General features: G+C 54.7%; 10 protein-coding genes across 10 annotated transcripts; 5 read left to right on the forward strand and 5 right to left on the reverse strand.

Annotated features, from left to right (window-relative positions):
- Positions 1-775: 775 nt before the first annotated feature.
- Positions 776-1,922, forward strand: BDP81DRAFT_511282 (bacilysin biosynthesis oxidoreductase bacC; the record flags this gene model as incomplete). The annotated part of the gene is made up of 4 exons (XM_060595765.1): positions 776-1,104; positions 1,133-1,269; positions 1,417-1,593; positions 1,660-1,922. The coding sequence occupies 4 exons, from the start codon at positions 776-778 to the stop codon at positions 1,827-1,829; spliced, it is 813 nt and encodes a 270-aa protein (XP_060437745.1). The 3' UTR covers positions 1,830-1,922.
- A 29-nt stretch (positions 1,923-1,951) lies between these two features.
- BDP81DRAFT_172172 (uncharacterized protein) lies at positions 1,952-5,213 on the reverse strand. Its single transcript, XM_060582172.1, has 3 exons — positions 4,787-5,213; positions 4,351-4,678; positions 1,952-4,297 (listed from the first exon to the last, which is right to left on the reverse strand). The coding sequence occupies exons 1-3, from the start codon at positions 4,898-4,900 to the stop codon at positions 2,136-2,138; spliced, it is 2,604 nt and encodes an 867-aa protein (XP_060437746.1). The 5' UTR covers positions 4,901-5,213; the 3' UTR covers positions 1,952-2,135.
- A 3,969-nt stretch (positions 5,214-9,182) lies between these two features.
- BDP81DRAFT_442980 (uncharacterized protein) lies at positions 9,183-9,768 on the reverse strand. Its single transcript, XM_060591702.1, has one exon. The coding sequence runs from the start codon at positions 9,571-9,573 to the stop codon at positions 9,307-9,309; it is 267 nt and encodes an 88-aa protein (XP_060437748.1). The 5' UTR covers positions 9,574-9,768; the 3' UTR covers positions 9,183-9,306.
- BDP81DRAFT_511288 (uncharacterized protein) lies at positions 9,183-10,761 on the reverse strand. Its single transcript, XM_060595766.1, has one exon. The coding sequence runs from the start codon at positions 10,720-10,722 to the stop codon at positions 9,577-9,579; it is 1,146 nt and encodes a 381-aa protein (XP_060437747.1). The 5' UTR covers positions 10,723-10,761; the 3' UTR covers positions 9,183-9,576.
- A 1,014-nt stretch (positions 10,762-11,775) lies between these two features.
- Positions 11,776-13,045, forward strand: BDP81DRAFT_466567 (uncharacterized protein; the record flags this gene model as incomplete). The annotated part of the gene is made up of 3 exons (XM_060594408.1): positions 11,776-11,798; positions 12,255-12,498; positions 12,566-13,045. 3 exons carry the CDS (start codon positions 11,776-11,778, stop codon positions 13,043-13,045), a joined length of 747 nt encoding a protein of 248 aa, XP_060437749.1.
- Positions 13,046-13,094: 49 nt separating this feature from the next.
- Positions 13,095-14,999, reverse strand: BDP81DRAFT_172205 (carboxypeptidase). Its single transcript, XM_060582173.1, has 2 exons — positions 14,579-14,999; positions 13,095-14,528 (listed from the first exon to the last, which is right to left on the reverse strand). The coding sequence occupies exons 1-2, from the start codon at positions 14,808-14,810 to the stop codon at positions 13,144-13,146; spliced, it is 1,617 nt and encodes a 538-aa protein (XP_060437750.1). The 5' UTR covers positions 14,811-14,999; the 3' UTR covers positions 13,095-13,143.
- A 665-nt stretch (positions 15,000-15,664) lies between these two features.
- BDP81DRAFT_336015 (major facilitator superfamily transporter) lies at positions 15,665-17,363 on the reverse strand (the record flags this gene model as incomplete). Its single annotated transcript, XM_060585887.1, has 3 exons — positions 15,665-15,793; positions 15,846-17,123; positions 17,187-17,363. The coding sequence occupies 3 exons, from the start codon at positions 17,361-17,363 to the stop codon at positions 15,665-15,667; spliced, it is 1,584 nt and encodes a 527-aa protein (XP_060437751.1).
- A 1,059-nt stretch (positions 17,364-18,422) lies between these two features.
- BDP81DRAFT_336057 (inosine/uridine-preferring nucleoside hydrolase) lies at positions 18,423-19,576 on the forward strand (the record flags this gene model as incomplete). The annotated part of the gene is made up of 2 exons (XM_060585890.1): positions 18,423-18,529; positions 18,592-19,576. The coding sequence occupies 2 exons, from the start codon at positions 18,423-18,425 to the stop codon at positions 19,574-19,576; spliced, it is 1,092 nt and encodes a 363-aa protein (XP_060437752.1).
- A 233-nt stretch (positions 19,577-19,809) lies between these two features.
- On the forward strand, positions 19,810-20,965 carry BDP81DRAFT_511294 (uncharacterized protein; the record flags this gene model as incomplete). Its single annotated transcript, XM_060595767.1, has 4 exons — positions 19,810-19,901; positions 19,970-20,043; positions 20,097-20,177; positions 20,247-20,965. 4 exons carry the CDS (start codon positions 19,810-19,812, stop codon positions 20,807-20,809), a joined length of 810 nt encoding a protein of 269 aa, XP_060437753.1. The 3' UTR covers positions 20,810-20,965.
- A 413-nt stretch (positions 20,966-21,378) lies between these two features.
- BDP81DRAFT_336013 (DNA ligase I) lies at positions 21,379-24,424 on the forward strand (the record flags this gene model as incomplete). Its single annotated transcript, XM_060585886.1, has 2 exons — positions 21,379-21,482; positions 21,532-24,424. 2 exons carry the CDS (start codon positions 21,379-21,381, stop codon positions 24,422-24,424), a joined length of 2,997 nt encoding a protein of 998 aa, XP_060437754.1.
- Positions 24,425-24,507: the final 83 nt, after the last annotated feature.

Consider the following 24,507-nt stretch of genomic DNA (forward strand, 5'->3'; position numbering starts at 1 on the left):
GCGTGCAACTCTCCCGTGCTCCCCGGGATCCATCTATGCAGTTGCAAGGGGGGCTTCGCAAGCATTTTGCGGGGTTGAGTTAGAGCGAAGTAATTGCGATACCCGTGCCCTGCGTCTCCCCAATAAAGGTCTCTTCAATACGTCTGATAATTTACATAGCTCCAGTTCCGCCTGCCAACCACCAAACCCTGTCTAAGAACTCCAATCTCCCACCGGAGATATATAGCCCGCCTGTCAGCAACCCAGAACCCGGCGTAGCGCGATGCGCGGGATGCGGCAATGCGGGAGCGTTGGATTCGGGGAGTATCAACATCCCGCCTTACAGCACTGCGTCCACAGAGGATTGGTTCGGATTTGCATTTGCTGCATGCTGCGAGTGTACACACACACACACACACATACATGTTTCCTGTTGATAGCATTGCATATAATGTGTACAACCTAGCCGTTCCTTCCTGCGTCGTCGTCGTAGGCTCCGTCGTTCTCGGTATCGGATTCTCTTTGCGATGCTGCCGGAGGTTAATGCTTCATGCTTAGAGGCATTCTCTCTCCCATCTTTTTATGTCACTTGTCAAAAGTCCGCCAGACCATGAGATGGACTATGTATATATAACCTCAATCAAATGTGTTCATGAATATCCTGATCTACCTAGTTCTCATTCCCGTGAAGATCTCATTGACATCAATATACCAACCCTCCTCACTAAAAAAAGCAGAAATCTCACCAACCGGAAATCTCACCACCACATCCACCACATCCACCACATCACCAACAATGTCCACAGACTACACCTCAAAAACAGTCCTCATCACAGGCGCAGCCTCAGGCCTAGACCTCCCCCTAACCCGACATTTCCTCGCCGCCAACGCAAACGTCCTAGCCCTCGACATCTCCGACGCCGCCCTCACCTCACTCCCCTCCAAATTCGACGACGACAGTCCGGACCTCCGCGCCCGTCTGCACCCCGTAAAAGCAGACATCACCGACCCAGCCTCCGTGTCCGTCGCAATCGCCTCCTGGGTCGACGGCGGCGATGGCGGCCGTAGACTCGACGTCCTCGTCAACAACGCCGGCATCTCGGGCCTCATGCAACCCACGGGCGAGTGTCCGATGGCCATGTGGGACCGCCAGCCTTGTCAACATGACGGGCAGCTTCGTTACCTCGCAGCACGCTATTCAGCAGTTTCTGAAGCAGGAGCTTGTTGATGGGCAGAGGGGGGTGATTTTGAATGTTATCAGTGCTGCGGGAGTTCACGGCGCGAGAGCAGGTAGGCGGGCGACCCCCCTCTCATCTCATTTCATGTCAATGTTACTACCTTGATCACAAGAGGACGAGGGGAAGGATATGAAACGAACCATGAGAGAGAAGAAACATCCTTTTCAATTGAACGCTCAGCTAACCACCAAAAACATAGGCGTCGCCTACACAGCCTCCAAACACGGCACAGTCGGCCTGACACGAAGCACAGCAGCCTTTTACGGCCCAAAAGGCATCCGGTGCCTAGCCATCATGCCCGGCCCAATGATGATGACAAACATGACCAGGGACGAGGAACACATAAAAGAGTTCCATCCCGAGGGCCTCGCTATGGGTAAGACACCATCTCCTTGCAAGTTCCCCTCCTCCGTGTAGACTTATGGCTGACAATCCCTATTAGTGGTGTCGACATTCAACACCTGCCAAGGTGACCCCGCAAAGGGTGGCTGGGATTTGGGATGGTCGCCGCTGGAGCAGGTGTCCAAGACGGTGGTGAGCTTGTGTTCTGGCGGGATGAACACCATCAACGGCGCGCTTGTGCCGACCGATATGGGCTGGACATGGCTCTGAGCATGTAGGTGTAGGACAACACCAGATTCGTTAACTTTAACACGGCTTGGCAAGCTTGCCCAAGTTTCACAAATTGCGGAGAAGAGAGCATTCGCATGTACGAGCGCTGAGATTCACGGGTAGGATAGTGGTTGAAACCAGTTGAATTGTGCTAAAGAAGAATTATTACTAAGGGAACGCATCATTAACCTTAACCGTCTGTTGACCCAAACTGAATTCTCCATCCGGGTATAAGCCTTTTCGTTTGCCGTCAACTCATCATTTGATCCACGTCTGTGACAAAGGAAAAGAATTAAATTCTACACTCTAGTATCCGCTGACGTGAGCAGGGGTAGAGAGAGTGTTGACGGTGCCGTTAAGACCGCCGTTTGGGTGAGCATCGTAACCGGAGGTAGGGTAGCCAGAGGTGGGGTTGGTGTTCAAGTCACCGCCGTTGACCTGGCCAGAGGCGTGAGGGGCATACACGCCCTGCTGGTTGGGAAGGCCGTGCTTCTTGCGCTCAATGCGAGGCGCATCGGGGATGTCGGTAGACTTGCTGGCCTTGCCAATGGCAAAGACCGGGCTCTCCCAACGCTCACCCTTGCGAGCCAATTCCTTGTACTCGGTCGCCTTGGAGCTGATACCTCCAGGGAGATGAATGTCGGGGAAGATGGAGTCCTCCTTGGTGATGGCGTAGTTGACCTTCTTGTCGGCGGTGACTTCGTCTGCCTTCTGCTTCGCCTGGAGAGCACGCTTCTGCAGGGCGGTGGCATAACGGTTGTAGATGTTGGGAGTGTTCTCGGGGTTGGAGCGAGCCTCGTCGAGAGCACGGTCGGCCTCCTGCTTGACCTGGTAGAGGACGCTGTCCAGTTGAGTGGCCTGATCCTTGATAGCCTTCTCGACAGCCTTCTGGAGAGCAGGGCGGAGGACCTTCAGCATGATTGGCTTGAAGAGACCAAACAAAAGCTTGTGCTTAGATTGCTTGAGCTTGATGCTCATGTGCTTGATGTCGACATCGACCTTGTCAACCTTGAAGAAGTTCTGTCTGTCGGACTTATCGGCGGAAGAGAGCTTCATCTTGAAGGAGAAGCCATCGCCGGCGAGAAGGATGTCGGCAACACCGGTATCGGTGATGGAGGGGAAGCCCTGCTTGCGCTTGACGTGGTAGCTGACGTCGCGAAGATCAAGCTGGACACCAGCAACCTTCACCTCAAAGGATTGCTTGTGCTTGTTGGCGATCTTCTTGCGTCCCCAGAGGAAATAGTTCTCGCTGTTAATCTCGAGAACGTTGGGCATGAAGTTGTCGGACTCCAGGACGAGGTTCTCAATGACAGCATCAAACTGAGGATCACTGTACTCAATACGGGGGACCGGGAGGTAAGCGACGTTCTCGAAGATGCCGGGAATGATGACCTCCGAGAGATCCTTGAGCAAGTGAGGCTTGAAGGTGGGCTTGCCATTCTCATCATTGCCGAGATCGGTGAAGAGCTTCTGCACGGCCAAGCCGAAGCGCTTGTTCTGAGGATCCTGGTCAAACTGGTCGATCAAGAACTTGACCTCGTCAAAGACACGGTCGGTATGAGCGCGGTATTTCTCGCGAAGCAAATAGCGACCGTGGTCATACAGGTGGTTCCACTCCTGGTTCGAGTCCTCGTCCAGGATGTATCCCTGCTCAAGAAGGCAGCGGCGGACGTAGCGGTCCATAGCCTTGAACCAATCCTTCAGCTCGCGATCATTGTCAGCATCGCGGTAGATCTGGTTGATCGACTCGAAGAGATCCTCGGTGGAGGTGCCGTTGGCAAAGCGCTCGATAAGCGTCTTGAGATCAGACTCGGCCTGGGCAAGACCAGCACGAGTGTCCTTGACGGTACCGGATCCGCCCTGGGCAACAGTGCGGGAGTGTCCAGCGTACTCCTCAGCAAGATTGAGAAGAGTCTCAATGGCCTGGGAGTAATCGGGGTGCTGCTGGCATTCAAGTACCATCTTCTTCAGGCGCCAGATAGTCTGGTCCTTGCGCTCTTGAGGCATCTTCTTGTTGAAGTATTCCTTGGAACGACGGAGGTACTCCTCCTTGCGCTGGCGTGCCTGCTCCTTGGTCTCGCCATCAACATTCTCGTTGTACTTCTTCTGAATGACATCGCGAGCAGCATTGATACCACCCTGAGCGTTGACACCTGAGTTGGTACCCTGCTGCTGATCACGAGCGGCAGTCGCAGCCAAATCCTGAGGGTTCTGCGATCCGTTAGGGTGGGCGGCCTGAGTACCGGCAGCGAAGACCTCCCGAGCACCATCGGCGGGAGAGCCCTTGTAGACACCCTGAGCCTGCTTCTTGAAGTTCTCCTTGGAGAAGTCGGGGGCGTCGTGCCAAGTGTTATCTTCGGCGGGGCGGTCAATGTCCTGGAGGGCATCGCCTGAGGGGCGAACACGCTGGGCAGCGTTGGTAGCAGCATCACCAGCCATATCGCGGAGAAGGACGGTAGCATCCTTGACTAACATGGTGTTAACTTGTAAGCCACTGGGAAGACATGAAAGTTCGACTTACGAAGTTTGCGGAACTGTCCGTTGGTGATGAGCAGAGTTCCCAGGGTTCGTAGACCCTCTAGCGCCTTGTCGCCATGCTGCTGAGCAGCCTCCTTGTTGATAGGAGCGCCAGGAACATCGACGGCCTTGGGGTCGAATTGCTCAGTCTGCCAGATGAAATCTTGGAGCAAGTTGCCCTGGTTCTTGGACAACAAAAGGTTCTTGGCTTGGATGACAACTTCGCGCGCGTCGGCGATCAGTGCGCGGCCTTCGGGAGAGAGCTTCTCGGGAGGGTTTGACAGAGCCTTGGAGGCGAGGAAGCTGTTCAGGGCAACATCGATTTGGTCATTCTATTGCGAGGACCACGTCAGTATCATGCAATGATGTAGGGTTGCGGGTCAGGGATCAGGCCAGCGGGGGCCGCGTGGGCCCTTGCCGCCATGCCGGCATCGACGTACCGAAGGAACCTTGCCAGCCTGGAAAGCGGAGAGGATGCCATAGAGCTGGAGCTTGCGGTTGACGTCGGCCTCCTTCTGCTTGAGGTCCGTCGGTTTGTTGACGTTTGCTGACATGATGGGGTATCGTAACGATCGCGCAATGAAACTGCTTGTTGATTTCTGTTTTTTTGAGTGCGATGTTGAAAGGAGGTATGGTGATTATCGGTAGTGGCGCACAGGAACAAAAAGGAACTTCGAGGTATTGGGTATTTCGGGGGGGTATCACAGGGAAATTGGGTATAATGAGAATCGCCAAGATGGTGTTCCTGTTCAAAAAGGGTGAAACAGGAAAAGGTATCGTATCGATGAGGAAGAAGAGGAAGAGGTCTGCAAGAATGGGGCACTGTAGGCGAGGAGGTGTTTATACCTCCGTTCTGGCGTCGTGTCCAGGGAACAGAACCTGGAAAGGAAAGAAAAAAAAAGCCTGCGTCAGAATGAAACTGGGCCAACGATTATTTGGAAGGGAGGCGGCAAAGCAACACGCGTGGCAGGCGTTCGTCCACCTCACTATGGTGATTTAGCCAGCAGGAGGCGGGCCCGGTACTTTCCAATTAGGAGAAGGCAGGTGCAGCAGGAGCTTGGTCCTTCCAGCCCAGTTCACAATGGTTGCTTCCTCCCCTTGGATTAGCTGTATGTCTAGGTACGGATACCACTACCTGGTAAGGTACCTACCTACCCTGCGTGCCTTCCGTGGCCCTGCTAGCAAAAATTGGCAGTTGTGGGTGAGGTGGTCCTGCCTGGTCTGGTCGTGGAACTCGGCGATGGTGACGGTGACGTGAAGGAAGGGGGCAGAAATTTGATGCACTACGTCATCGGCTACTTTGGCAGGCAGGTGCGTGCTGCGATGCTGGGTAGAGGGAGGCAGGTACCTTCCCGCACCCGTCAGAACTTCAGACCACAAGAGTAGGTACCTCGCACCTTCCTTGCTTAAAGACGATGTATCTTTTCTGCGCCTGCACCACCTACGAATACAACAGACCTTGCGGAAAGAGCGAGGACAACCACAGCTGAACCTGCCTGCCCCTGCCTTGCTTGCTGCTTGCTCCAGAGATCCAGCCCCTGTGCCCCTGCTTCGCCTCGGCTGGGCCAAGCATCAGAGCGCAAAGACTGAGGTGACTGAGTTCCAGCTGGCGAAGCACTGGAATTTTTAGTACGTCTCCTATTCGCATTAGTGGCCTGGGGAGATTCGCACCCACTTCCTTAGCGGTCCCACCTCGTGCGGTTTGCGCAGTCTGGGTGGCCACTGGGAGACAGCATCTCGACATCTTTTCATCGTCCATCGCAGAGCACAGCGAACATCGTCGATATTTTCACCCTGTTCGATTTTCTGGGAAAGCAACACACCACAAGCATCGACGCATTGGGTTTGGAGTGACTGGACATCTCCGGCAAGACGTCTCCGGGCCCTCCTGTGGGTGATGCAGACTTTGGAAAACACGTCTAGACTCCTGCCAACTTCCGCACCACAGTCGCCGCTGTTCGCGACCGTCGGTTCCTTGATTGTTGCAAAATGGTCCGATGTAGGTAGGTTGGGCGGTAGGGAGCACGGGAAGTATCTGTACTCTGGAATCGTACATGTACAGTACAAGCGTCCGGGCGGCTGCTTCTTAGACAACCGTTTCCCAGCCTCCCCTCGTGATGGGATCTCTGTCGCACTACGGATATCAGATCACCTAGGAGAGTTTCGTGCTAGGCGCTGTCTGAAATTGTCAACGGTGGATAGCTCGACTATTCGGACGCTATCCAAGTTAATGCCTCGTATCACCACACAGTCTCCCTGTTGTGCTTGGAGGTGGTTGCTGTCTTCCTCATCACTAGGTGCCCAATTCTCAGGCTGCTAGTCCACGAGTTGTCCACCTCACATCATTCCCTACTGGTATTCCCCATCAAGTGTCATTCAGGCCAGACAGCTGTGGAACAAAGCGTCCGTCGTCCTCGTGAATCGCCCATTGGGTTGTGGCATCTTCGGACGACTCAATGATGTGCGCCAGGATATGACGGGACGCAGAAGGGATGTGCTGCGTGCTGCGTGCTGCGTGCACCGGTGTGGATGGCCCGTGGCCCTGTCCAATATCCCGTTGATTTGTTGTGTCTCAAACACTCTGCCCACTTTGGGACTGGATCGAGATGACACGCTGCCATGGGGAGGCCATGGGGAGACTGCAGCGGTACAAAGGCACATGGGATTTCCGCTGTTTCAGCAACCCATCGCGACTTCCAGCAAGTTTGCAACCTCGATGTGAATGGCGTGGTGTTGACCATGTCGTCATGTCAACGAAAGCGCGGGTCTGGACGCGACAGGCATCTTCGCGCTAAACGTCTCTCTTTCCACGAGTGCCGGTATTCGTCACCTACCTCCACCCGTATTCACGAGGCCTCATTAGTAGAAGGAGCACCTATTACCCACCTCTACGCTCTTACCTCAGCTATCAGCACGTACCACCTTACTTTTATCAAAATAGATGAAAAAACAACACTTTTACATTATAATTTATCGTCGGGAAGTATGCCTTTTTAAAGCTTAAAAAGGGAGGGATTAAGATATTCCTTTTCTGATTTTAGATCTGCCCAAAAAATAACGTGTTTTTGGTTCAAATTAGTGGCTATATTAATAGTAGAAAACCACCTACGAGGTAGGTGACGGACACCGATGAGGTAGGTGACGAATACCGGTACTCCTTTCCACGCTTGGTTTTTTGAACGTGCAGCGGAAGGTACAAAGTGACATGGGATACCCAATGGGACTTGATTGGCCCCACTTCAGCTCGGTTCTAGCCTCTCCCGTCGTCCTCCTCCTTCCTTCCTCCCTCCTCGTCCTTGCTCGTTCCCTGCCATTATCCATTGACCAACCAACAGAAGCGACGACGGGAGGCAGGAGCATGAGCCGGGGAGAAACATGTCTCTGCCTCCCGCTGGCCGCTGGTCAAAATTTCACGGATGATTTCTCAACGCCTCACCAGTTCTGGAGATTATTCCCTATGCTTCTCATCCTTCCCGTGAAATGTAACCGTCCACCCAACCAGATGCATCCAAGCACCCCAAGAGATGCGCAAGAGCTGCAGCATCGGCATTTCAGCCTGCTCTCTGCGTTTCAATCATACTTCAACCCCGGCCACACTCGATGATTTCTCCTTCACAGCCACAGAACGTCTAGGCCTCTTCAATCTGGTATCCCTCAATACTTGCTCAATTCGCCAAATACGCCACACTTCCCGTTCATCAAACAATACGCGCCAAGGCAGGGATCATCACGGCATTCAGAATAAACTGATGCAAGGATCTGGCAAGCGCCGCGTCCAGGTCTCCAGGTCTCCATCAAACCTAACCTTGAACCCATGGCATTCTGCATTCTGCATTGCCAATCATTGGCGCATTGGCAGCGGCATCGCAACCCGTTCGAGCCTTGCTCAGACGACGTCGCCCAACGATCACCTCCCCTTCTGTCACTTTATTGCTGTCAACTGCTCCCAATTCGTCATGCGGTGGATGCCGCTACGGGCCACTGACACGTAATCGCCTAGTCTAGGCGTGTTCAAGCCCTGTCGACTCGTCGAGTCTGTCAAGTCTGTGAGCTCTCAGGTGCTTGTCCAGCTGTTCCCATCTCATTTCTATCAAGATCTGGTTTTTTGTGCATCCCGTTGATGCGGCCCTCCTTGGGCTCTTGTGGTCTAGGACGCTACACATGGCATGGCGTCTTCCTCTATCTTTTCCACACATCTCTTTCTCTGGAATCGCGATCGACCAGCAAACACTCAAACACACACCACCAGCCCCGAAAAAGCACCAGCGTGCAATCCATGACGTCAAGGTCCGGTCATTAGTGCGATGCACCTCACGGATATCTAAGCTCCCTGTGACGCCATTCTTGTGTGTTTCGGCACGCCACTGCATCACCAAACCATGAATTCATTTCCTTCGACCTGCAATCTCCCTTCTAACTTCTGACGGCCGCTTTGCTTTTCCAAGCGCTCTTCCAAGGGCCATGAGCTGTCACAAGACTCAGGACTCAAGTAATCTTTTGCAGTCCACCACGTCTCGGCTGCCATCTCTATCCATATTCTCTAGCTGCTAGTAACCCATAATCCCTATCCCCCGTCCAGCTCACCCCTGTCAGTGCCCCCATTTCGATTCACGCGGCTGATTGCCCCACGAACTCACAATGATACTTTGCGAAGCCTAATTGATATTCAACGTGATGGGTGCATAGTCCCCGGAGCACCTCCTCCTGACAGCCGTCACCCGAGATCTGCTTCGACCTTGTCTATTTGCTTGCACTGATGTGGCGCAGTACTGCTCACATAATGTGAGGCCATCGACACCCTTCCTTTGCATCACTCAGTCTGGTAGAAACTTTTCATGCATGGTTGTGAAATTGTTAGGTTGTCTGAATTTCTATCCTCCCGTCCAAGCCTTCTGGGCTCACAAGACTTGACCTACCTTTCTCTGCCCGTGGGACCATGGCGCCGGCGATATTCAACTCCTCACGAGCGGGCAACAAGCTGGGAATGGACACGCTCAATCCAGTCTATACTTCGCTGCCGCATCATATCTTCGCAGGCTATCTTCAATGCTTGAAAAGAGGCATCGACTCCTCCTTGGAAATTCATCACAGGTTCCAATGATTCAGAGACGTTTCTCTTCGCCCATTCCTGCATCGTCAGTAGTACTCGCTCTTTGCGAATAGGCAACGCCTCAAGCACGTTCACTTGCATAGGGTCAATGGCATCTGTCACTCCGTACAGTTGCATCGCCTAGTCCAGCGCCACTGGAAGATTTCGCAGCGGCGCTGGTATCAGCACTGCATTCTCCCATCCCATGACGGCTGCCAATTTCCGTTTGCCGTCAAAGAGGATTGTGCCTGGGTGAGGATCAGGATGGACCAACGTCACAGGCCACCCATCCACGCTGCCATGAGTAGATTCTAAAATATACGGGTTCGGGACCATGAAGCCCATACGGCTTGTCATTTTCTGGGCAACCTCTCGTAATTTTCGTATGCGCTCCTTGATCTCGGGATATTTTTTGAATTCGGGCTCCCAGATCGCGGTGTAAGCGTCGACGTAATCCTCGATCCGTCTGAACGGCCCGTTGTTCTGAACTGACCAGTACCTTTCAGCGCTGTAGAAGTGAGGGTGGACAATGGGGCCAGTGAAGAACTCCTTCTTTGACCAGTCGATACGAAGACTGCCAATGTTTACCTGGTTTTTGGGGACAGTCGGCAGAGCGTTTTGCAGCTCAGAGAGGAATAGTTGTACTTCCCTCGCAATGGCTTTCATGTCCTCTTCGTTGAGGTTCGGCATGGTCCCGGGAGATATATCCATGAACCCTTCCAAGCCGGTATCCTGCTTAGCTGCATGTAAGTCGTGCGCCGCGAGGGCATAGTTCTCCTCGATCGCGCTGAGTAGAGGGAACCCGGTGCGTACCTCCATTATCATCCACTCTAGCCCGAGTGGGTTCCTACCGATGGAGTCAAAGACGAGGACCTGGGGAACGACGGCCGGGGATCCTTGCCTAGCGAACACCATTGCCGCGACCTCTGCCTCGAGCTTGTCGTGGGGGCAAACGGGCAGGCTGAGCTTGAGAATGACCTGCCGCGGCAGCGGCGAAGACTTACGTTGGCCGACAGGTCTGGAAAGGGGCTCGAATTCAACAAAGTAGAATGCATTCGTCGCACCGCAGCTCATCCGCGTGACGGTACCGATAAAGGGAAACTTGTAGACATCACAACGGCTATACAAATCCAACATTTTCAACACATGATCGCCCGTCAGGATACAAGCGCCCTTCCAGCAGGCATCATACTCCCCATCCGGACGCGCCATCCACCGCACAAACTTATCGCGGACGTGTTTCACGGTGCCGGGGTTAGTGCTCCGTCCGCCGCGCAGGGGGGCCATGGGATCCGGGTCCGGGATGCGGTAGGGGAGGTGGGGGATCGGGTTGTTTCTGCCGCCGCCGCGCACGCTGCGGACGCTGCGGAGGGAGAGACTTCTGATGACGGGGACTAGGCTTGAGGAGGATTCGTTTTGGGGAGGGCGGAAGGAAGGGGAGGAGGGGGGTTTGTCTGTGAGGTCTTTGAGGCCTGAGGCGATGCGGTTGGAGACGCGGCGGAGGATGGGGGGTGGGGTTGTGTTGAAGAAGGAGCGCGGAGGTTCTTCTGGGGAGGAGGGGGGCCTGTCGGTCATGGTTGCTTTTACGCGGCGGGTGAACTTTTTGAGTTGGTCCATTGTTAAGTGAGGGCTTGATGAGCTGGGTGTTGGATTTGAAGAGTGAGTTACGAGTTGTGTATATGGTATAGCTGAATCCGGCAGTGGTGTGCGGTTTGAAAGTAGACGTCGTTGGATCGAGATGACGGGGCTAGGTTCGTATTTGCTCACTTGTCAAGCTATCTTCTTGGACTCGGTTGTTGTATGATGGGGAGAAGTAGGGACACTGGTAATGTATGAATTCGCTTCATTGGGAATTATCAGCTCCATTATTCAACGGTTCTTACAAAGTCAATGCCTGAGATATTGTGTTGAAAGAAATCTGGCAGAACAATACCCGGAGTCTCAAAGCAAATAAACCAATAACAACGGCATTGTGTCCCGCCAGACTTGGGACAAAGCTTAGTAGCATTTCTTAGTCATTGCTAAATCGGGGTTCTTTCAATCTTGAGATAGATCTCGTCGATTATCCGCCGGATCCATGAATCCAACAAGATTAGATTGGGAGTTGGGTGAAGCGCGCCGGTTGACAATCGACAAACTTTACGTACCTGTGTTTTCCAGTCGCTTAATAGTAAATACCCAGAGTACCTTGGCTCTGTAAAGTCATCGATTCCGTGAAGTTGTTGTCTTGAGTCGTATTACCGTAGGTCACCGATGATTGACCAACTTACAGAGTTATGCACGGAATCTCTCCCAGCGGGCAGCCCGCAGCGAGCCCATTACAGGAGAAGGGGAGATGCAATGAATGTTTGGCTCTTCTCTCGGTACATTCATAGACGATCCCTACAAGCAGCAATCCAAGAACCGGCACGGGTTCCCGAGGCCTCGGAATGATCCATAAAAGCCGAGGTCACCTCGGAGCACCGGAATCCAGGCGACTCTGCGACTGCACGGCCCTCGGGCTGACTAACCCCACTTCCCCGGATTTCCCGCCCGCTCTTCCCCAAAGTCCCCGAACGTCTCTCATCTCAGCCTCATTGTCACTCATCCATCTCCCTCCATACTCATCTTATCCCTTACCCATTCTGTATTTCAACTACTTACCACTTTTTCCACAAGCACCCTTTACCCAAATACCAAAACAGCCAAATGTCATCACCCATACAACCCCTCCTCGACCGCCTCACCCCCCTCCTCCACTCCCTCCGCCACCGCCCAGCAACTCTCCTCACCACCCTCGCAACACCACTCCTCCTCTGGGCCGCCTACCGCGACTACAGAGCCTACATCGCCCTCGGCCCAGGCGGCGTCCCGCACAACGCCCTAGGCTGGCTCATTGTCGCACTCGGCCTCCGCCCCTTCGCCCTCTCCAAAAGCTCAGCGACTTGGACAGGCGATTACCCAGACCAAGGATCCCACGCCGAAATCCGGGATTTGCCTGAGAGGAAGGGTGAGAGGGCCGAGTTGGGCGGGATCGTGCCGCATCGGCAACTGAGTCAGCATGCGCCGGAGAAGATGAGAGAGGTAACACATCGATAAACTCTTCGTATGAGAATGAATTTGTGTGAGTAGTTGACTGACCATGAACCAGTTCATCGAAAACCTCTTCGCCAACGCAGTAACACAGAACCCGTCCCTCCTAACCACAAAACTCTCCCTCTACGAACGCAACAACCCAGCCCTCTTCCTCCATCCCCAAATCCTGTCCTCCCTCATCTCCTCTTCCTCTTCTTCTCCCACAACCACATCCTCATCCCAATCAACACCCGTCATCGCCCGCGGCGAAATAGCCCACCACCACACAGACCTCTCCATCCACCTCTACCTCTCCCCCGCCGACGCCAAACTCGCCATCCAAAAACGCTGGGCCGAGCGTCACCGCCTCTCCCTCCCCAAGGGCTCCTTCTTAGCCAACAGGTTACATCTCGCGGATTCGTATCTCATGGTCTACGGGCCGCGGGACGTGGAGGAGATAGAGGTGCTGGCTGAGCTGTTGAGGTGTGGGGTGCGGTTCATGACGGGGAGGGAGGATGTTGGTGTGATTGAGTGGCGAAGGAAGATTCAAGCATGATGGATCGTGTTTTCAACAAAGGGCCCTTTTCGGAATTATTTGCAACGAAGTTTTGTCATTAAATGGTTGTACTAATATGTCCATCTCAGTTGGCGGGACTACGCCAACACCCTGTAAACGGGATACTCATCCCCAGCCTCAACAGGCACAATATTAAAACTAGCATACGAATCAATATTCTCCGGCTCAAGCGCCACAAACGCAAGCGCAGCATTCTTCTGCCTCGTGCTGACAAGGAAGCTGCCAGCAGGCAAATTCACCTCCTTGGTAAGCGCCTCCGTCGTCACGGCAGCGCGCACGACGCCCTCGTAGTACTCCGTCTCAAACACGGCCGACGTAATATCGTACGCCTCGACGGTGCCGACGTACGGCTCGCTCAAAGTCTCGACCTCGAGACCAGACACGCGCAGGCGCTCGGCGAGATCGGCCCAGGCGACGGGCATGAGGTAGGCTTCGGGGCGGGCGCGGGTGATGTTGGCCGTCACGGGCGTGGTGGAGCGGAAGTTGATGGGCACGTCGGTGACGGAGCCGTTGTTGATGTTGACCATTTTGAAGGTGCGCTGGACGAGCTGCGAGGAGTCTGTGACGATGATCTCTGAGCTGGCGGACGCAAAGTCGGCGATGGAGGATTCGATTGTCGTGTAGACCTTTTCGGCGTTGTCGGCGGCGGTTTGGAGGATGCTCGAGGCCATGGTCAGGCCGGCGACGGTGCGGCGCTGGAATTCCTGGTCCGCGAGGAAGATGCCGCGCATCTCGATGAGGAAGGTGACGCACTGCGTGAGGCCCATGGCGTTGCGACCAATCTTTGCGTCCGAGCCGGCCTCGGCGAAGGTGGGCTTGAACGTCGGGTTGGTGCTAGTGGATCCCGTCACGTACGGCTCCCAGCGCAGGCCCCGGGCCTCCATGTCCGAGCCGATGTTCTTGGCAAAGACCTCCTCGGATAGCGTGCGGATGTCTTGGTGGATGTTGAGGTTCTTGGCGGCGGAGAAGAGGCCGTCGGCGGCGTGGTAGTAGCTTCCGTAGCGGGCGGTGGCGCTGTACTCGTGCATGTCGATGGCGACGTGAGGAGCGAACTCGCCAAAGAGGGTTTTGATATCGCGGGTCTGCTTGCGGGCGAGCTTGACGTGGTCGCGGTTGGGGTCATAGTTGGTGGCCAGGGTGCGCTGGAAGTAGCCAACGCCGTCAGGGTTGTACCGAGGCAGGATGACGATGTCGAGCTTCTCAAGGAGCGACGCGGCCCATGTCTGGTTCGCGTCCAGAGCTCCGAGGAGGGCCAGAAGTGATTGATCGCCGGCTGGCTCGTTGCCGTGTACGGCGCCCTGAACCCAAACCCTGACCTTGCCAGTTGAGTTTGAAACCCTACGGGAGAGCTTTGTCGAAGACAGGTGGAGGTAGGGAAACGGGCGGCCTTCCTCCGAGGTGAAGTTGGCTTTGTTGTAGGTCAACCAGTCGTTCTTATCGGCCAAGTTTTGAACAAAAGAGTCTTTGAACTGGTTAGTCATTGTTCAGACAAGGGGCTCGTTAAAAGCTCACCGAGAAGATCATCATCTGTCGGGCCCTGTGTGCCCTCAGAGAAGCCTGCAGGAATCGTGTCCGGGGTCAGAAATGCAGGCGAAAGCAAGTCGACGCCCTTGATATCCTTGAAGTTGGCGGCGACAATGTCCGTATCCTTGCGCACAGTTACGTGGTTGTACCCATACTGAACCGCCTGGACAGACGAGAGTAGAGACAAGCCAAGCAGGCTCAGGCGAGATGTAGCGACCATCGTGTTGGGCAACGTGAGGTTGTGAGAGTTCGTTGAGTATCAGAACGAAGCAGCGCCGGGACCTAACAGAGTGATTTCAGAGAAGAGCAGCTTCGGCCCTTTTTACATCCCTCTTAGTCTCCAAGGCATCAATGTCGCGATGGGGTAGCGTAGCACCATGCGGAGGAAAATGGCTCGTCAACGCGTGGCGGGAGACCGTTCCTGACATGACCGTTGGCTTGGCTGATCTCATTCCGGAGTTGACGGTTGGTAATTCACCCAATGTCGGAGAAATTGCCGATATCGACCGGCACTGGAATACTGGAATCCATCAAGGCTCTCATCGTAGGTCCGATTTGAATTAGTGTTAACATTGGCAACGAAACTGGATGAGGCAGCTCAGTAGAGAAGATGAGGGGAAAGCGGGGGAATCCCCGTGGGTGCAGATAACGGTGACCATGTCGCCAAGACTTCGGGCCCCCGTAGCGAGATATGCCATCTGCCATTGACGTATAGAATCTCTCCGAAAGACTGCAATGGGCCCACGGGTTCATATTGAGTTGCCGATGTTCGGGTTGGAGGCTCCCTAAACCACGCTTGCCAAGAACATGGCTGTGCAAACTGGTGATCAACAGATACGCAGTTGCCCGACTCCGCAGGCAATGGCCGAGTTGCGGAGCGGCCTCGTGCCGACATCGACCATCAGATACATCACCAAGGTGACTCGCGACGACGATGATCATTACAATCACGGGATGCCAAGAAGTCGAGGGATGCTATTAACCTTCCCCAACAGCGAGAGGGAAGGCCTGCATCATTTCTGAAGTATCTTCGGACACACGACACTAACGGAGTATCTAAATGTTCATCATGGATTATAACGCGGCCTTTCCTCGTGACTCAAACGGCAATATCAGTACCAAAAGTCCGGCTGCAATGAAGAGCGCACCACTGGTGTAAACGGGAGCCGACGTCTTTAGGTTGGCGAACATGGCGACAATAGGCTACGGGCACTGTGTCAGTATTGATCTCCCGGTCTTCGCATATTGCACTTACAGCCATGATCCCGAAGATGCGGTTGCAGGTCGCCGTGAGTGCGTTACCGGTGCCGCGCTGCGGAGTGGGGAAGAGCTCCGGGGTGAAGCCGTAGAGCACCGCGTACATGACGTTGCTGCAAAAGTTGAAGGCGCAATTCCAACCCAGCAGCGCATTGCTAGTCATAGCCGTAGTCGAACAGTAGAGGAAGACGCCGGTGGCAACGGTGCTGATGGCAAGTGTACCTTTGCGCCCCAATGCCGGCAGCTCTACTAGCCAGCCACCAAGCAGCGCTCCGGGCACGCCCAGCACCGCGATGATCAGGCTGTTGCGGTATGTCAAATACGTGCTGCCATCGCCCAGTTCCGCTCCACGGGTAGCCTGGATGTAAGGTATGAAGGCGTTGTAGAGAGGATACCCTAGGCCGATCAGCGCCCAGATGGCCATGATTGTGCCGGTACTCAAAGCCAGGCGGCGAGTAGAGAAAAGCACGCGTATTCGGCTGAGATCAAGCTTCTCCAGATTCCGTTTGACCGCTGTAGCAGCGTCCGTACGCGCGACGTATCCTTCCGGCTCGCATGCCTTCAGGTCCTCAATCGACAGCGTCGTGAGTTTCCCGTTTCGCCTCGCAACTTCGTGAACGACTCGGACGGCATCTTCGTCGCGGCCTTTGCCCATGAGATACTTGGGCGACTCGTAGATGGTAAAGAGAACAAATCGAATCAAGAACATGAGTAGAGTCAGGCCACCGATGGTGATCAGGAAGTATCGCCAACCCATATTGTTGGCTTTCGTGCAAGTCGCACCTTCTTGGCATGTGAGGTTGCCGAGGAGGGGCCAAGCAATGAGAGTGGCAATGACTTGGGCGATGGCCCAGTCAATAGAAAGGACTGTCAACAGGTATTGGTGGGTTCCCGGGAGGAACTCGAGGAAGATGGCCGAATCGACAGGAAGGTTGCCCCCCACACCAAAGGACCAGAAGGCCGCAAAGATGCCGATGCCCGCGAAGCTGGGCGCGCCGGCAGCAGCCATACCCCAAAGAGCAGTCAGACCGAGGGTCATATTGAAAGCCACTTTCCTACCAAACAGGTCACAACCAAAGCCCCAGAACATGGCACCTGCCAGGAGGCCAATATTTTGTGATAGTGTAAGTAGGGGCGGGCGTGAAGGGCCAAATTCGTTGGTGATCGGGGTGAAGATGAGCGACGTTACAATCGGCCAAAGGTTGTCGCTTGCCCACCCGAATCCGACGACGATAAAAAGCTGCCACTGGTACCAGCCCATACCAATATCTTGGATCTGGAGACGGAAGTCAGCGATGATGTGCTCCGGTGTTCAACTCGTTCGCAGACAGCAACGTACAGCGCGATTCAGTACCCGAGCTTTGGCCTCGTAGACGGGATCTAGAGCACCCTTGGGAATGATGGCAGCATCGTCGATACCATGGATGTCAATGCTCCCATCGTGAGCCGCAGCAGCATGCGAGTCGACCTTTTGCGCTGTGTCGAGCTTTCGCGCGGGATCTGTGTCGGTGCCCATCTCGACGCGAATCTATGTGCCTAAGAAATGGAGGAAATGCAACACGACGCGAAATCGAAACTACAGGTAGAGCAACCTTGACGTCTCCCCAAAGAGCAAATAGTCATGAAAGTTTCGGGGTCAAGGCGTGGAGAGCCTCGCGGGAGATCAGCGCCATATGTACGGCGCGCGGTCGCCACACTTTGTAGGTTTGGGTGTAACCGCTCGAGGTATTCAGACGGTGCCAGCTCGTACTCCGAATGGCGCAATCCGTCCGGTGGAGGGTTCCTGCGGTCTTGATTGGCTTCGCTGACCATATGAAGGTTGGAATACATGCCGATCTGCACTTTGTTCCAATGTCTGACTACAGCTTGATTGCAGTGGAGGGGAACCGAACGATCCTGGCGGGCTTAACGTGTGGGGGATCTGCTCGTAACCTGGGAAGCTGCGCACTGTCTCATCCGATTCGAGGTATCCGCAGATGTTGGTTGCATCCCTAAGCCGAGCTTTGAGGAGAGACATGCCTCATGCGTCATTGGCATTGCTTGATGGGGGAGAGCTGTTTCTCGTGCTTGTCGGGGAGTCGGCGTCAAGTTTTTAGGATTGCAGTGAAGGTGAACATGTTGTATTTCCGAGGCGCCGAGTAAGGAGCTCCGCAAGGCCGACGAATGGGTTGAATCTTGCTCGAATGCCATGTGTAGATCTGATGCCGCCTAAGTAGATGGGAAGCCCAAAGTTTGGCTTTGAAGATGGGAAGGGATGAGATGTTTCAACTTCTGGAGAGAACTTGGTGGGTGCCCGAAACACGCCCGTCCAGTCTCCCCCCCACAGCGGACGTTAGTGGGCTGGCGGCAGTGACAGCTGGCCACCATCCCATCCAGTCGGCACCAGCTGTTCAGCCATATCTATGTACCTCACTCTCTTCCCTGCACTCTCCCGTCCTCTCCCGTAAGAAGGCCCCAAAAATGGGATGATCGTGAAAAGAACTTCTCTTTTGTGCCAAGACACTGGCCAGTGCACCATCAGACATCTTATTCGACATCTTATTCGACATCCAGGTCTTGACTGGTAAGGTCAGAGATGCCGACAATCATAGCGTGCCTCTTGACAGTGTTCTACATCTTCGCCACTACGTCATCAGCAAAGAAGAACCTCATAGTTGATACAGACCTGTTCAGCGATTGCGAGTAAGTCTGTCATCCTTATGGCCAAACATTTGGACTTATTGAATTCTCTCTAACTACCTCAGTGACGCTGCGGCTCTCCTTCTCGCCGCCACGTCTCCAGAAGTCAATCTTCTGGGAGTCAACGTCAACTCCCAATCCTCATATTCAGTATTAGCAGCATCGGCCATCCTCAACCACTACGGCCACGCTCAAGTCCCCGTCGGTGCCCGACGCCCTCTAAATGATGTCCCGTTCTTCGACAAATGGGCCAGCCGGGCCGGCGAATTCGCGAGCAAGCTAGCAACGCACTGGTTCAAAGGCATCTCCGACGCCGAGGAAGCCTGGGAACCCGTCGACCTCTACCGCAAGCTCCTTTCCGAGGCAGAAGACGACTCCATCACCATAGCCTCCATCGGCTTCCTACACAATCTCTCTGGCCTCCTCAACTCCACCGCGGATGCCTGGTCCCCATTGCCTGGCACTGAGTTGGTGAAGACCAAGGTCAAAGAGCTCGTCGTCATGGGCGGGGACTACCCAAACGGATTCGAATTCAACTTTTGGGGCGACGATCCCTATGAGACGGCACACGCAATTCACAACTGGACAAGCCCAATTGTTTACGCCGGCTTCAAGCTTGGGGCCTCGGTTCGCTCAGGCGGCCCTCTCATGGCTGACGGACCCAAGACTGACCCTGTACGGGCGGCGTACATACTGTACACGTATTATCAGCCGCAGTGGTCTTACGATCCGATTGCAATGCTCTACGCTATAGGTGGTCTCGGAGATTTCTTCAATTTTGGCAACGAGTACGGATACAACACAATCACCTTGTACGGAGAAGATAAGTGCGATGGTTGCAATGTTTGGGTGTACGACAAGAACGTCACCAATCAGCACTGGCTTGATGTTACAGTCACTTATGAAAAGCTCAGGGAGGAGCTGGACAGACGGTACCTGCAAGGAGCATGGTCTTCCAAGAGAGCCTCAGATCACGTGGGGATATTACCCAAGCTTGGCGACTGCAGAGTCGAGCAAGCTTCGGGTCCACCACAGAGACTAGAGCTTTGACAGCTGGGGTCTCTGAAAGCAGTGAAAAAGACAGAGGCGGGAGAATAAGACCAAGGCTTGTAGTCTTGAAAAAGCAATAGAGTATCTGCTCTGAGTCATCAACATTTCAACATAAGGCTTTCAGTAATTTCCATTTTCGTTGCGAAATAGAGGGAGGCGCCCTCGTTTTACCTGTCTCAGGACTTGGGTCAGGGTTAGGAGAAACAAATGTGCGCCTGTCGTCTCCCTTCAAGATGGTCTCTGCCAAGTCAGTCACTTTGTTCGGCAGCATGCTGCTGGGCAACGTCATGGGCGCCGACAACTTGGGTCGGGCCGCCTTCCTCTGGTAAGTACCTCCCCTGCTGTATCTTGCAGGCTGCACCGGAAATCGGCAGCTAACAAGAAGACTATCAGGCCCCCAGACCGTGAGTGGTCTGCCGACGCCGACAACACGGCCCCGGTGTCCGCACCGAGTTCCCTCTCGGTAAGTTGAAACGTCCTCCGAGACTCGGGCTACTCTTCGGGTTGTTCTAACACCAAGCCAACATAGTAAACGGCAAGCTTGCCCTCGTCACCCAAGACGTCACCCGCTCCGTCCACCTGAGTGTCTCCTACGAGAACAGTACGTGCGAACATTCTCACACCACCCCTTCGCCTCCACAGGATCGCATACCTAACATCCACCAAACAGACCCCAAGTCCGTCTCCGACTTCGAGACCTTCCTCGGCCCCAGCGAGGTCGGCAGCCTCGACCTCGGCCACACCTGCGTGACGGTCCCCAGCGCGCCCGACGGCACCGCCGCCGGCGCCAACGCGACCTACCGCATGCTCTACGTCTCCAACTTTGAGTCGGACGAGTCTAAGCGCGAGACCTACTACGGCTGCGCCGACGTCACCTTCGTCGAGGTCTTCGCCGCCTCCATCCCCTGCTTCAATGCCACCGTCAGCGACCCCGACGTCGACGTCGACATCACCGTCAACGTCACCACCACCGACTCGGGCGGCAACACCCCGCACACCGCTGCCGACTTCACCGCTGCAGATTCCAAGAGCTCTAGACTCTCCAAGGGCGCTATCGCTGGTGCCGCTGTCGGCTCCATTGCTGGTCTGTCTCTGATTGCCCTTGCTGGATTCTTCTTCTGGCGCAAGAAGGCTGCCAAGAAGGAGGCTGTCACTGAGCCCATGCAGCAACGCTGGGATGCCGAGAAGGCTGTCAGTGACACGTCTTCCGTCAACAGCCGTCCCCAGAACTAAGCTTTTCCCGACCCGACTTCAACGCATGACGTTGCCTCTGGCAGTGTCAACCATGCGCTTAACATAATACTGGAACGAGAGATGATATGATTGACGTATATCATGAAGTAGCAAGAATAAAAGGAAGGATCCTACAATATCTTGCTCTTAAACATCATGTGTCCAAGTACTCGACGTTGATGATCTTGCTGAAGATGACAAAATGTGATGTCTTCCTGTTTTATTGATGTATGCTTTCGATGCAATTAAGCGGGTCCTCCGCAGGACCACCCCACATAACCGCCCGTTGTGCCGCTTTAGTGCATTGACGTCCAGGCAGCATCCCCAAGGCAACCGCTCCACCGTTGAACCTCAACGGCCTCAGGTAAGCCGCAATTGAAGGGTATAAGTCCTCAAGGCACTAAGCGCGACTGATCCGTTGCGATGCTCTTCCATTTACCACGACCGATCGCATTCAAATCCGCCCGGTAGCATCCAGACGTCGGACTCTACCTCCAAATCATCCCCCCAATACTCCGTCGCCAACGGCTCTCAATCCTCTCAGCAGTGAACGCCGTGAATTGCCCATTATGAGCCAACGCAAGCGGCAAAAGTCGCCCGACGCAATGGCGATTGACGAGGAGGAGAGGCAATATGCTATTGGAGGGACCACACTCGAAGAATTGAACGAAAAGTGAGCTCTCTTTCCCTTCCTTGGCCACGGAGCTCACACGCCCCTGCAGGTACCCAAATCGTCCACACAATCATTCAAAGACGATGTGCTTTTCAGAACTCTTCCAAAGTCTCTTCAATCCTTTGAACGAGAACAAGAAGCAGCCAGCCGGTCGCGGTCCACCTCGCACCAAGAAGGGCCCCCACGGACCGCACAAGCTGTCGCCGCAGGAACAGAGAAGGCACATCATTGAGCGTTTTATTTCGAGATGGCGAAACGATGTGGGGAACGACATCTACCCGGCTTTGCGACTCATTCTTCCCGACAAGGATCGGGATCGCGGCGTCTACGGCCTGAAGGAGAATGCTATCGGCAAACTCCTCGTCAAGCTCATGAAGATCGACAAGAACTCGGAAGACGGCCACAATCTACTTCACTGGAAGTTGCCAGGTCAGACCACCTTCTCCAGATTAGCGGGCGACTTCGCGGGGCGATGTTTCGAGGTCCTCTCCAAGCGACCGATGCGGACGGAAGTCGGCGACATGACGATTGCCGAGGTCAATGAGATGCTGGACAAGCTCGCCGCATCTGCGGGAGAGCTGGAGAACTTGGAGGTCTTTGAGGTTTTCTACGAGCGCATGAATGCGGAGGAACTTATGTGGTTGATCCGCATCGTGCTCAAGCAGATGAAGGTCGGCGCGACCGAGCGGACCTTTCTCGACCTGTGGCATCCAGACGGCGAGGCCCTATTCAGCGTGTCGTCAAGTCTCCGGCGCGTCTGCTGGGAGCTCCATGACCCCAGGATCCGCCTGGAGCAGGAGGATACCGGTGTTACTCTCATGGAATGTTTCCAGCCCCAGCTGGCACAGTTCCAGATGCCATCTTCTTTCCAGAAGATGGTCGACTACCTCCGGACTACAGAGGAGGACCCCGAGTTCTGGATCGAGGAAAAGTTGGACGGCGAGCGCATGCAAATGCACATGGCCGAAGAACCAAGCGTTCCGGGAGGTTTGCGTTTCTGCTTCTGGTCTCGCAAGGCGAAAGATTACACCTACCTATACGGTAGTGGATTGAAGGACGAGAAGGGAGCTCTGACTCGTCACCTGGCAGAGGCCTTCTCCGAGGGTGTTCGCAACGTCATCCTCGACGGGGAGATGATTACTTGGGGCCCGGAAGTCGACAAAATCATGCCGTTCGGCACTCTCAAAACAGCTGCTCTAGCAGAGCAGAACAATCCCTACAACAACACAGGGCCGCGACCTCTCTACCGCGTCTTCGACATCCTCCTGCTGAACGACCAGCCTTTGACCCAGTACACCCTACGGGATCGCCGCCGTGCCCTAGGGAAAGCTGTGAAAGGCGTCTACAGAAGGCTGGAGATCCACGAATACGAATCTGCAACATCGCCAGAGGCCATCGAGCCACTCCTCCGCAAAGTCGTCGCCGAGGCGTCGGAAGGTTTGGTCCTCAAGAACCCAAGATCGATGTACAGACTCAACAGCCGCAACGACGACTGGCTGAAAGTCAAGCCAGAGTACATGTCCGAGTTCGGAGAGTCTCTAGATTGTGTCGTTATTGGCGGCTACTACGGCTCTGGGCGGAGAGGTGGCGCCATCTCCAGCTTCTTGTGTGGCCTTCGCGTCAGTGAGAACCACATTCAAGCCGGCGCGAATCCCGAGAAATGCTTCAGCTTCTTCAAAGTCGGCGGCGGCTTTACGGCGGGAGACTATGCCGAGATCAGGCATCGAACGGATGGAAAATGGACTACATGGGACCCGAAGAGGCCTCCGGTGGAATACATCGAGCTCGCCGGCGGCGACCGGCAATTCGAGAAGCCCGATGTCTGGATCCGACCCAGCGAATCTGTCGTCGTGGAGGCCAAGGCCGCGAGCATCGGTAATTCGGACCAATTCTCACTCGGCTTCACCCTGCGATTCCCCCGTTTTCGCAAACTGAGAACCGACAAGAACTGGGATGAAGGCCTAAGCGTGCAAGAGTTCCTAGACCTCCGGAGACGAGTGGAGGCGGAAGCCAAAGAAAAGACCATGAGCGTCGAGAATCGCAAGCGCAAGTCGGTGAAGCGCGTCAAGCGCGAAGTCGTAATCGCCGGAACGGAAAACATGCCTGCGCAGTTCCAAGCAGACAAATCTAAGGTGTTTGAAGGCCTCGAGTTCTGCGTCCTGTCCGAGTCGCTCAAGCCGTTTAAGAAGACCAAGGCACAGCTCGAGACCCTTATCAAGGAGAACGGCGGCCAGGTTTCTCAGCGGGGTGTCCCGCAGTCCGGGATGATTCTCTTGGCGGACAAGAACGTCGTCAAGGTCGCGAGTTTGGTCAAGGAGGGGCAAAAGGGCAGCGGTGTTGACATAATCAGGCCAAAGTGGGTCCAAGACTGTCTCGAACAGGCTGACGATTCTCTGCTACTTCCCTATGAGGAGCGACACTTGTTACATGCGACGGAAGCTCTCAAGACGGTTGCTTTGCAGAACACGGATATGTACGGGGACAGCTACGCCCGCGATATCAGTCTCATCGAGCTGCGCGAAGTTCTCAATACGATGCCCAAGAAAGAGCCTGATACGGAGCCTTTTAACAAGACGCAATTTCTCAATCAGCTCGAGGAGCGTGGACGCGGGGTGGGTCCGATGAAGGGATCAATGTTCCATCGTTGCGCCGTCCATTTGGTCAACGTTCAAGAGGACGAGGATGAAGACGAGATCAAGATGTTGAAGCTTAGGCACTATCTGACCTTTGGCGGTGCACGCTTGATCAGTGATGCCGACGACACAGAGACTACGCACGTAGTCGTGGTCGGGGACAAGGACCGGCGGAAGGATGCGGCCGCTGCTTTGCGAGAGGAAGCCAGTCGTAGGCGTAAGATTCCACACATCGTGACCGCGGAATGGGTTGAAGATTGCTGGCGAGAGAAGACGCTGCTGGATGAGGAGACGTACACGCGAATGTGAAAGACGCAACGGCATTGGGTCCGGTGGTCCACGGGGGGGATGAATTGCTTATTATACCCAGGATAAATGAAACTTTAGTTTCG

This window comes from Colletotrichum phormii (assembly GCF_030913505.1).
Source record: "Colletotrichum phormii strain CBS 102054 chromosome Unknown BDP81scaffold_44, whole genome shotgun sequence".
In the NCBI taxonomy this organism is placed as follows: domain Eukaryota; kingdom Fungi; phylum Ascomycota; class Sordariomycetes; order Glomerellales; family Glomerellaceae; genus Colletotrichum; species Colletotrichum phormii.

Excerpts from the sequence above, each read along its gene's own strand:
- BDP81DRAFT_172172 (XM_060582172.1), bottom strand. The coding sequence starts at position 4,900 with ATGTCAGCAAACGTCAACAAACCGACGGACCTCAAGCAGAAGGAGGCC. Across the intron at positions 4,679-4,786 it reads AGGCTGGCAAGGTTCCTTCG|AATGACCAAATCGATGTTGC; the intron begins GTACGTCGATGC and ends TCCTCGCAATAG. Across the intron at positions 4,298-4,350 it reads CGGACAGTTCCGCAAACTTC|TCAAGGATGCTACCGTCCTT; the intron begins GTAAGTCGAACT and ends ACACCATGTTAG.
- BDP81DRAFT_442980 (XM_060591702.1), bottom strand. The coding sequence starts at position 9,573 with ATGCAACTGTACGGAGTGACAGATGCCATTGACCCTATGCAAGTGAAC.
- BDP81DRAFT_511288 (XM_060595766.1), bottom strand. The coding sequence starts at position 10,722 with ATGGCCCCCCTGCGCGGCGGACGGAGCACTAACCCCGGCACCGTGAAA.
- BDP81DRAFT_172205 (XM_060582173.1), bottom strand. The coding sequence starts at position 14,810 with ATGGTCGCTACATCTCGCCTGAGCCTGCTTGGCTTGTCTCTACTCTCG. Across the intron at positions 14,529-14,578 it reads GACAGATGATGATCTTCTCG|ACTCTTTTGTTCAAAACTTG; the intron begins GTGAGCTTTTAA and ends ACCAGTTCAAAG.